Source organism: Nansenia antarctica (assembly GCF_963989245.1).
Source record: "Nansenia antarctica genome assembly, chromosome: 16".
Classification (NCBI taxonomy): Eukaryota; Metazoa; Chordata; class Actinopteri; order Argentiniformes; family Microstomatidae; genus Nansenia; species Nansenia antarctica.
In genome coordinates, this window is record NC_137686.1 from 13,657,588 (window position 1) to 13,669,957 (window position 12,370).

The 12,370-nt window shown below is 46.4% G+C and overlaps 1 protein-coding gene across 1 annotated transcript in view; it reads left to right on the forward strand.

Annotated features, from left to right (window-relative positions):
* Window positions 1-12,370, forward strand: part of astn1 (astrotactin 1) — a gene marked incomplete at both ends in the record, with an annotated part of 161,393 nt that overhangs the window by 72,905 nt on the left and 76,118 nt on the right. Inside the window, 2 exons of the mRNA XM_080546888.1 lie at window positions 5,769-5,873; window positions 8,222-8,410. Of these exons, the coding sequence (XP_080403014.1) occupies window positions 5,769-5,873; window positions 8,222-8,410 (294 nt within the window). The remainder of the gene's footprint in view (window positions 1-5,768; window positions 5,874-8,221; window positions 8,411-12,370) is intronic.

Sequence of the window (12,370 nt, forward strand, 5' to 3'; positions counted from 1 at the left end):
TACAGATAACTACAAGTTAGAGATGGCTGTTTATTCCGAGTGTCATGTTTGCTGTATTTCAGGTGTCGGGTTTACACAGAGGAGGCTGTTTTATTGGAGCTCAGCTGTGAAATAACAAACCAAGCAAAGATGTTATAAGACAGAGAAGACACACCTGGGGAAACACTGTTGAGGAATTGTTGGAGTTCAGCTCAGCTAGTGAAACTAGTCTAGTTACAGCTGGATGTTGATTTCTAGTGTCAGGAATACACTTAAGGGTTTTACTTTCAGCTAGCCTAGCGAGGGTGTTTCTTGGTTCGGGTTGACGCAGTCTCCGACTCCCTAAGTCCCTCTCAATTAAAGCAGTGGCGTATGGCCTAGGGACCCCCAGAGCACAATATCCATGCACTTTTTGAAATTATTTTTTATTTAGTATCCTTCACTTCTAGTGAGACAATGCCAGTCCCACTGCCTTTCCTTTGACGTTGGCGAAATGAAAAAAGGTGTCACCTTGGAATTGTGAGAAAGCGCTTTCGAAACCGCTGTGAGCATCTGTCTCGTTAATTAGAGCCCGTTTGAGGCTGATTGACGAGCGGAGCCTTAATCAGCCGCGTTCTTTAGATGTGGAGGTTCAAAATGATGTGTTTTTGTTTCATCCTTCGCCGCCTTCAAGGCCTCCTCCCCTCTTTAGGTAATTAGGTCCATCTTCAATCAACACTTTAGAGGCGCTCGAGTGAAGGTCTGTGTGCGTTTTAATTACCTTCTTGTATTGAGGTAGAGGTGCTGTTGTGTGATAGCCGGGAATTCAGTGGAGGCTTTTTTTGTAGTGATTGATTGAAAATGTTATGAGTGGAGGTATTTCAATATCGGGATATACCCGATGGCATAACGACTCGGTCGTTGTGAGGTATGGGGATTGAAGGCATGTTTTATGAGATATTATACATAAATAATATTCTTACAGAGTGTAAGTAAGGAAGAAGTTTATCAGCAGAAAGAGCCTTAACCTGGTTTGCAAACCTGACCTTCAGTGGGTTAACACAGACAAGTACAGTACACATGATTCAGTATCATTTGAATTCATTAGAGCAAATTATGCCCCAGAAGCTATTTAAATTAATTGTAATTTAACCAATTATCAGACACAGTGGTTCTCCGCATGCACCTTGGACATAAGAAAAGGTGAATAATATATATATATATATTTTAAAATACATACTTTATATTATAATATATGTGTTTTATATTAAACCGTATATATTAAAGGGTGCATTTTATATAGGACATAATATGTATTGTGTAATATGTATGCTATATTATAGCAGAGGGATGGCAGAGAGGCTGCAGTGCTTGGGCTTGTAATGCACCCTTGAACAGAGGACGTTAACCTTACCTGTGTGAACGATGACAGGAGACAGGACAAATATAGACGAAGAGAGGAAGAAAGAGAGATAAAGAGAGAGAGAGAGAGAGAGAGAGAGAGAGATAAGGAGAGAGAGAGTGAGAGAGAGAGAGTGCGCTGTCTTTAGAGTCTCAAGAGTCAACCCCAAGAGGGAATATACACAACTCTGTGATTCCACTGCTAATTCATGTCTGAGACACAAAACACAAAACTACCGTGGCTAATGTCTTGTAGAGAATGCCAATCTTCTCCTAAAGCATCTCTAACCCAGTCAAACAGTTCTTAAGCACATATCCACCCACACACACCTGACATTGCACCCTGGAACAGAGGAGGTTTAACCTTACACGTGTGAACAATGACAGGAGACAAGACAAATTATTCCCTGAGAGAAAACCCATGGCCAAAGAGCGATGGAGAGGGCGCGGTCATGACTTTAAGTTCAATATATGATAATTCTCCTCCCCTTAATCTTTACCATTGGATTACGGAGGACTTACGTACAGCCAAGGCCCATACATCCACACGTCAAGAGCCGACATTTTTTCCTCCATTGTTTTTCTTATCGGCGCTCTCCGCCAGCGGTGGGACTCTGGTGTATTACTGTTAGTTTCCCATTTGATTAGCTGCAGGAGGAAGAAGGGTGTCAGGTAATTCCCCTCCCTTCCCTCCACCTTCTCCCCCCTAGTCGTTCATTCTCCGACTTATCCAAGAGCGAAATGGAACGCAGGCTCCGGGTAGTTAATGGGGTTCTATGAGCCGCGCGATGAGTTCCACCTGGCCTTGTCGCCATGAATCTTCCTTAGAGAGAAAGATCCGGAAAGAAATGAAGAAAAGAACAAAAAAGAGGCCGGATTTGGCCGAGGCGTAGATCTGTTACGATGTTCTATACCACCGTACTGTAAGATCTAACGTGGACAGACAACACTAGGTTATTTGTTTTACGTTACATTACATTTTACATTTTAGGGGGGGGGGGGGGGGGGGGGGGGGGCGTTTCGCAGACGCCTTTATCGGAAGCGACTTCCAACAAACACATTTGTCTAAGTAAGTGAATCATCTATCCCACCTGTCGTCGGTGTATTCAGCAGTTTTTTCCCTTTCATGGTGAATCTGAATAGGGACAGATAGCGAGGAAAACAATGACACATCGAGGCAACAGCGGTCTGACGCACCGGGGCCCCATTGTTGTCTGTAGCCGTAGCTCATCCTTAGAAGAGCTGCTTCTTTTTTTTTCTCTCCTGGAAGCGACGGTGTGTATTGATATCAACCTGACTAGAGCATTTGATATTCAGATCTCCTTCCTAGAGACCTTGATGTCTCTCCCTCCTCCTCGCTCCAATCGACAGCGTTGTATGTTAATCAGGCGGAGGCTGCCGGAGGCACAAATCGGAGGACAGACAGGCCTTGTCGCGAGGCGTCGGACGGGATACGGAACAGCATCAAACGGACGCCGCTCCTCGTTCTCGTCCCGTGCGTTTACGACGAGCTTCCGTCCTCCGATTTCTACCTCCACCGGGCCTCCCCACCCGCGGCCACTGCACGTTCACGTTTCTTCTTCCTCCTCCTCCTCCTCCTCCTCCTCCTCTTCGAAGATCTGACTCGAGAGAAGACTGTGAACTTGTGTTTGCGATGTGAAGTTCAGCCGTATTAATCATCCTGTCAGACAATGAGAGCAGAGCACCCAGGGGGTAATAGGAGACAAGGCCTTTGCAAGAAGAATATGGGGCCGTCTATGTGTTTTGGCTTGTTATTAATTTCGCGAGGGGACAAGTCCGCCCAGGTGCACCGTCCGCACCGCTGTGCTCTGTGTACTCCGCCGGGCTACGCCGACTCTGCCGGTCGTGGGGGAGCGTTTTCCCCTAAGATGGGATAAATGAATGTTGTTCAAGGTGAGGACAATGCGTGAACATCACATTTAGAGCCTTATTCATCAAGTTCCAATGGTATGTCAACGCCGCTGCCAAAGGATGCTTTTTCACGGGGAGCAGCTGTAACTAGGAAGCGTTACTGACAAAAGCCAGGCACCGGCGTTTTCACACCGTCTGTGATTGGTGTGGGGGGGGCGGGCGGGGGCGGCTTTCACTCTGGCTCAGGAACTGAATTATCAATACGGTGTGTTAGCGTTAGCGTCTGTGCTTACTTTGAGGAATTAGCGGTAGTGTGTTGGCTTTCCAGAGGCGACACAAACCCAAGGACGTGTCTAATTACTCATTTCAATAGTTGCATTTGTCATTGTAGGTACTGCACTGGAGGTGAAAGTCTCTCTCTCTCTCTCTCTCTCTCTCTCACTCTCTCTCTCTCTCTCTCTCTCACTCTCTCTCTCTCTCTCTCTCTCTCTCTCATGTATCCCCACTTCTTTGGGTGCCTATAAGGGGTGCGGAGTCGACCCCAAACAACTTTTGAGTGTCTAGAGAGTCAGTCAACTCCAAGGGGGAGAAGAGAGAGAGAGATAATGAGAAATATATATATAGAGAGAACTGAAGAACTGAGAGAGAGAGAGAGATGAATAGAGGAAGAAAGAGAGATAATGAGAGAGAGAGAGAGAGAGTGCTGTCCAAGAGTCAACCCCAAGAGGGAGAATACACCACTCTGTGACTTCAAATTCCACTGCTAATTCATGTCTGAGACAACACACAACTATGGTGGATAATGTCTTGTAGAGAATAGCCATCTTCTAGCATCTCTAGCCCAGTCACAATGTTTTTCAGCACATACTGTATATACACACCTGATATTGCAGTTTGAGTCGCCTTGTGACAGTTTGCTATTTCGGAGTCAGGCGTCGAGTCAGAGTCCGAGTTGACTCCCAATATCCTCGAGTCATATACCCACCATCTTCGAGCTTCAACAAGTAGTCGTCTCTCAGAGGCCTGACAAAAGCCCAGAAGGCCCCTCATACAAACCCAAAGAGAGAGCTGTCTTTAGATGTATCCCCCCCCCCCCCCCAAAGAAAACAACAACAACAACAACAACAACGCCACTCAACAGCGTCTCCGCCCGTCTCTCACGCCTGTCTCACAGATGGGATGTTTTGACCGGCGATGTTCTGTAGCAGCTACGGTTCCTGAAGGCTCCGTGTCTCCAGGTCTCCAGATGTGTGGGAGGGAGGTGGGAGGGAGGTGGGGGGTGGGCGGGGTGGAGACACACGGAGAGGAGGAGAGGAACATTGACGTATGGGTGTGATACCCCCCCCCCCCCCCCTCGCCGACGCGCTGACAGTTGCCATAGGAGATGAGATGATTTATCGCCATGCCAACCCCTACATATGGTGATCTCTTTAACCAGAGGTGGAATAGCGCCTCTCTCTCTCTATCTCTCTCACTCGTCTCTCTCTCTCTCTCGTCTCTCTCTCTCTCTCTCTCTCTCTCTCTCTCTCTCTCTCTCTCTCTCTCTCGTCTCTCTCTCTCTCTCTCTCTACCCCCCCCTCACTCTCTCTCTCTCTCGTCTCTCTCTCTCTCTCTCTCTACCCCCCCCTCACTCTCTCTCTCTCTCTCTCTCTCGTCTCTCTCTCTCTCTCTCTCTCTCTCTCTCCCTCCCCCTCCCCCCTCTCTCGTCTCTCTCTCTCTACCCCCCCCTCACTCTCTCTCTCTCTCTACCCCCCCCCCCCCTCCCCCCCCCCTCTCTCTCTCTGTCTCTCTCTCGTCTGGCGTAGGGATTTTGAGTGATGAATGTCGCGTGTCCCAGTGTTTTTCATTTACGCCTACATATGTTGTGGGTTGCCTGACACAGATGATTTGTTATCCCCAACAAGCTGGGTACTCAATCACTCGGGAACGTACGAGGCGAGGCATCTGTGCATTAACTTGTTATGAACTATCGTCCATACATTAAACCGGTGATGGACGAACCGAGGTATGTCTTTCGCAGAGCCATTTGTTAACGGCTTGGCGTAGGAGGGCAACACGTGACAGCTGGTTACGATGCTGCGATTAGGGCCGCGCGGATGTCGCGTGATTTCTGACATCAAGGTGCTCGGTACAATTGCACGCGGCCACAGCCATGTTGTTGATGAATGTACTCGCTTTCGTATTTGTATGTATTTATGTCTTTTAAATGTTGTATTAGCATTTTACTTTTTTTTTTTAATCGCAGGTACAATACATTAATTTGTCTGAGCTATTGTTCCCTTCACCCACTGTACAAGTTAATATTATGATAATGTATTTGTCTATATAATATATGCTATTTAGCTGACGCTTTTATCCGAAGCGACTGACATTGCAGCGAGTGCAGACATTTGTCAGTATCCCAGCAGGAATCAAACTCACAACCTGAGCGTTGTCGCGCTGTGCTCTACCCACAGAGCCACAGAGGACCATATACTGTATATTATTCATAATAAATATGAATAAATACCAGTTTTCTATATGTTTTTGTCTGCCAGGGCTGGTGAACTACAGCGAGGTCACTGGCTACCCCCTGGTGCAGCATTGGAAGCTGCGCTCAGTCCTGTACCACGTCAAGCTCAACCAGTGGGTCCTGTCCCAAGGTAAACAACACCTCAACGCCAACCACACATCTGCATTCATCTGGCATGCACACACAGACAGACAGGCAGACTGACAGTTCTATTCACACACACACACACACACACACACACACACACACACACGCACACACACACACACACACACACACACACACACACACACACACACACACACACACACTCACACACACACTGACAGGCAGACTGACAGTTCTATTCACATACACACACACACACACACAAACACACACACACACACACACACAAACACACTGACACACACACATCAACACGTAAACAGTGGGAATGAAATCAAAGACGCACACACGCACGCAGACACACACACACACATGCACACACACTCACAAACACACACACACACACACACACATACACACACACACCCTCTCTCACACACACACACACACCCTCTCTCACACACACACACACCCTCTCTCACACACACACACACACACACACACACACACACGCACACACACACAGCAACACCTAAACAATGGGAATGAAATCCAAAAATGTGGCCCATGCTGAGGAGGCATAAAGCAGGCGTGTTTGGAGGGATGTTTGGTTGAAGCCTGGCGAAGCCTGACGCCAACACTTGGCATTCACCAGCAGGCTGCGGCGCCCCCCCCCCCGCACAGCCTCGCTCTCTCTGCTCGGATAGGCTGTCATCATCTCACAGCTTTGTGCCGGAGCAAGACCAACACCTTCTGACAGGCCCTGCCAGGGAAACTTCAGGAAATAAGATAATTGTGAGAGAGGTATTTAGCGAAGCAGTTCTTCACGGGGAGAGTTTCTCTGCGGTCGACACTTGGTGTTATATTGGTGTCTTCTTGACATTTCTGCTCTGTTTTTTTGTTTTGTTTTTGGTCTGTTTTGTTATTTCCTTTGTGCTTCTCAGCTCAGTCATTTCACCTCCCACCTCCTTCAACACTCCAGTAACCTTTCATATGATCATAAACATCCTACTTAAATTATGCGTCTTCAGTTTTTCCCCCTTAGGTAATTAGAAAAGGTATGTCATTCATTTGTCAGTATCAATACTTTTACATTAGATTAGATTCAACTTTATTGTCATTGTAGAGTACAAGTACCAGACAACCAAATGCAGTCGACAGCATCTAACCAGAATTACAAATAGTGATATAAAACATGATATTTAAAAAGACATGATGGAGATCGATACAGTATGGCGAGTACGGTAGTTAGAGCTACATAGAGTTATGAGCCATATACAGTTATGTACAGCGCTATGTACATGAGCTATGGAATTGAAAGGGTGCTTCAATTCAATTATTTTCCCTAGGATGAATTTCATTATTTGTTATTTGTATTTATTGTATGTATAATCTCTGTATCTATAAGTATTGTCCCTTTTGTGTGCATACGTGTGTGGCGTACGTTATAAATATAGATATGACACAGCTAATGCATTTCGAATAGAGAGTCTGCTCCCGTTTTTCGACACGACCCCAGCCTTTAGAATTCCATTTCCTCAGTCTCATTACTTTGTGCTCCCCCCCCCCCCCTCTCTCTTTCCTCCCCCTCTCTCTCTCTCTCTCTCCTCTTTCCCCATCTCCATTTAAGGTGTTCATATTTCATCCGGGCCCAGAATGTGGGAGTTTACAGATTTTTAACACCTGATATCAATAGCATCATATTTCACAAGGACTGTTTTCTGTCCCTGTGTTCCCGTCGGCTCGTAATGTGATTGTGGAGGGAGGCACGGCTTCATGACGAGCGCTCGGTTGTGTAATAATGCCTCCGCTCTCTCCGACGATAATGGAACCAGTTGAAGCACTTAACGTGATGTTCAGTGTTTTTCCAAAAAGGTAGAGTAGTGCACCGTGATGTGCTAACAAATGGCATTGGCGTGGAGTAAGGCTCGGTATCCGCTGAGAGGGTTTTAATAAAATTGTTTCGGTACTTTCGTAACCAAACACAGGGCGGGGGCGGTCATATCTCATGTCGTTTTTACGTTTTATTTTGCCGTTACGTATTCAAATGGAACGCCATTAGAACTGGGTGGATTAACAATGCAAACTTTTGTAGCAGCCTTAACTGTAAACTGTAAACTCAATGACTGTGCATTAATGACGCAGTTTACTACAGTATGCAACAGCATTTTCTTACTACAGCAATTACAGTGTAACTAACTACACAAGCCACAAGGACAATACACAATGTACTGTATGTATGTTGTGGCTACGGTAATTCCAGTGTACCTACACCGGTATAGAACTGTTCTGTCTCCACGGTTACAACCCAGATGTACTGCAGGGGCAGCAGCTGGATATTAAACATGGCCGCCGTGTTTTTTTTAACAGCGTTCAGCTCAGCCATCCACTCCCTGGACGGCGCCACGCTGCGCAGCGACTTCGTCTCCATCCTGAGGGAGTTCGGGAACCACTTCGTCCAGGAAGCCGTGTACGGGTTCGAGGAGTCCTGCACCATCTGGTACCCCAACAAGCAGGTCCAGCGGCAGCTGTGGCTGGAGTACCAGGACATCAGCAAAGGTAAGAAAGGGATCGGTCATAGACCGCTTCAAGCTGCTGGAGAGCTGCCGTTTGGCTGGCTTCCCTGCTCCAGTGAGAGGGGCGCCGCTTTTGAGTTGTTTTGTGAGTATGTCTGAAACTGTGCCAAAGAAAGGGGTCAGAAATAACATTTTTTGTTGATGTTTTTTTTTTTTTTTAAAGCCGTTTGACATTTACTGGTGCTTGACAAATGCACAAAGGCAGGGAATCGAATAAGGGCGTTGGAAACACAGCACCAGCATTTAAATGAAACCGGGTAGCTTGGGGGTAATTAGCATACGATTAGCATTCATTTTCAAACTGGAGAGGAAATATACAGTCATGTCATGGCCAGAAAAAAAAAAACAACCTCAACAAACTAAGTTTTGATTCTGTCACAGAGGCTCAGTGAGTGAACTGATAAAGAGTGCATTATCTCACAGCAATTATTCAGCAATCCACAACATCGGAGTAGAAAATGAATTACTTTCATCGGTTTAACCTTATGAGTGAGCGATCGGCAAATAGAGTTCCCTTTTTGTTGAAACGCCAGCGGTGTGTCAGCAATCCATCTTTGTTTTTTTGTTGTACCTGAACAGAGGCCCTAGTTATTTTCACAGCGAGACAAAGGCAGTTAAAAACGACCCCCCGCCTCCCCCCCCCCCCCGCCTGTTTCAGTCCAGCAACTCCAGCACCATTCCCTCCTTTGGCTGAATCGACCACTTTGCCGCGCTCCCAAGGACATTCCCCCTACAATTCAACACAACTCTTACCACGACTCTAAATGACTTGAGCTTTTTCCCGCTCACATGAAAACTCCATTATTCTTCATTTCGCTCACTCCTCTGACACCAGTGCGAAATATTTTTGACACTATTAGAAACAAAATGCTTTTTGGTGTGTGTGGGGGCTGGGGGGTGGTGGGGGTGCGGGGCGGAGAGGCGGAGTGGGACATCATTTTGTTATTATGTCTTACACAACAACACAATCCTCTAGAATCTCACATTATGGGACTGAACTAGAGCACAGAATGTTTGTTTTGATTCATGGGGGCAGACAACTTTCTAAATAGCTTTAGAAATGAAAAAACATCCATTTTCGAGAGAGAAACAGTTGTTCAGTTCGGATAGTTCCGGTATGTTAGAACACTTTCGAAATCATCTCTCTTAATCTTCACTCTGGCCTCATAAACGTCCTGGCCGGTTGTTGGGGGTAATGAACCCGTTGGAGACACCAGGGGACTGGGCGTCTGCCCCAGATATCAACACCCCGCTGGAGTTGGCACAGGCCAGCTCCCCACTGCTGTCAGGACTGCAGGAATCTTCCGCCGTAGACTGACGACCTCTATCTCCTCAGGCTACACCTTAGCTGTCCCTCCTAAAGACCTCTTCATCCCCTCTACCCCCCTGTGCACTTTTTCTACTGTAAATGAAAATGAAATCTTCCTTCTTCTAGCATTGTGACTGCCAATGGCCCCTGTCCTGAGCAGAGATGACTTATTCTTGCTGTGACCGGTGGATAGATGATTCACGTTCTTAGAGAAATGTATTTGTTCTAAGTTGCTTTGGATAAAGGTGTCGGCTAAATGTCTAAACTGTATATGTAAATGAGTCGGTGCAAGCCGGCTAATCACTTTGTTCATGTTGTTGTTGAAAAGCATCTACAAACTGACACAACAGTATGGCTTATTTATCGGTTGTCAATCAATGGCCTGTAATGACAAGAGGTTTTAAATCATTCAACAGTTATCCCAAATTGCTGCAAACTTTTTTTTCATGCTACAGCGTACATGTATGTTTTAGTAGTTTTGTCCACATTGGCCTCGATATACCGAATTAAAAAAACAACTCCTAATCGAATAGCACCTAACGGAAGGATTCTGATAGTTGATTTTGAACAGCACACACCATAGTCAGATGTCATAGGCAGGGTTGAACAGCACACACCATAGTCAGATGTCATAGGCAGGGTTGAACAGCACACACCATAGGCAGGGTTGAACAGCACACACCATATGAATGAATGAATGGACTTTATTGTCATTGCTACAGTACAGGTACCAAACAACGACATTTAGGAGGGGTGGCTCCCCTGGTGTTAGGAAAGGGAAAAAAAAAAAACTTTTAGAAAAAGAATAAAATCACAAGAAAGTAAGGAGCTGGTTTACATAAATAAAGGCTATGTACACAATCCACTGTACTATACTGCACAGATAGTCAACTAGGGTTGTCATATTGCACAAAAGTATTTTTCCACGTTATTTAAAGTGTCACAGTTTGCAGTGCCATAGTCAGGGTTGAACAACACACACCAAGGCATAGCACACCAAGGCACACCAAGTGCCATAGTCAGGGTTGAACAACACACACCATAGGCAGGGTTGAACAACACACACCATAGGCAGGGTTGAACAACACACACCATAGGCAGGGTTGAACAACACACACCATAGGCAGGGTTGAACAACACACACCATAGACAGGGTTGAACAACACACACCATAGACAGGGTTGAACAGCACACACCATAGGCAGGGTTGAACAGCACACACCATAGGCAGGGTTGAACAGCACACACCATAGGCAGGGTTGAACAGCACACACCATAGGCAGGGTTGAACAGCACACACCATAGACAGGTTGGAACAGCACACACCATAGACAGGGTTGAACAACACACACCATAGGCAGGGTTGAACAACACACACCATAGACAGGGTTGAACAACACACACCATAGACAGGGTTGAACAGCACACACCATAGACAGGGTTGAACAACACACACCATAGGCAGGGTTGAACAACACACACCATAGACAGGGTTGAACAGCACACACCATAGACAGGGTTGAACAACACACACCATAGGCAGGGTTGAACAACACACACCATAGACAGGGTTGAACAGCACACACCATAGACAGGGTTGAACAACACACACCATAGACAGGGTTGAACAACACACACCATAGGCAGGGTTGAACAGCACACACCATAGTCAGGGTTGAACAACACACACCATAGACAGGGTTGAACAGCACACACCATAGACAGGGTTGAACAACACACACCATAGGCAGGGTTGAACAACACACACCATAGACAGGGTTGAACAGCACACACCATAGACAGGGTTGAACAACACACACCATAGGCAGGGTTGAACAACACACACCATAGACAGGGTTGAACAGCACACACCATAGGCAGGGTTGAACAACACACACCATAGGCAGGGTTGAACAGCACACACCATAGACAGGGTTGAACAGCACACACCATAGACAGGGTTGAACAACACACACCATAAGCAGGGTTGAACAGCACACACCATAGACAGGGTTGAACAACACACACCATAGACAGGGTTGAACAGCACACACCATAGACAGGTTGAACAACACACACCATAGACAGGGTTGAACAACACACACCATAGACAGGGTTGAACAGCACACACCATAGACAGGGTTGAACAACACACACCATAGTCAGGGTTGAACAACACACACCATAGGCAGGGTTGAACAGCACACACCATAGACAGGTTGGAACAGCACACACCAAGGCAGGCACCAGAGGCAGGGTTGCCGTCATCAGATGATTAGTCTTGTTTGCGAGGGGAGGGGAAAGGAGAGGAGAGGAGAGGAGAGGAGAGGAGAGGATCCCCACCATAGCTCATTAGGCTGGACTCAGGATGCATTTTTCAAGCGGTGAAGGATTTCCATACACAGCCCTCGTGATTAATGAGAACATTTCAAATGGATGTGGTTTAGAGAAGAGATTAGAATTGTCTTGAAAGAGAGAACCTCAATTACCAAACCGGAAAAAGAAAACAAGCTTATCGTGGAGTTGTGAAATAAGTGCCTCATGCTGTGTGTGTTTTGCTGTGTAACGGTGTGTGAATGCCATGTTGACACCAGGGTCAGTTGTGTTGTTCGTACATAACGTGTCAGGGCGGCT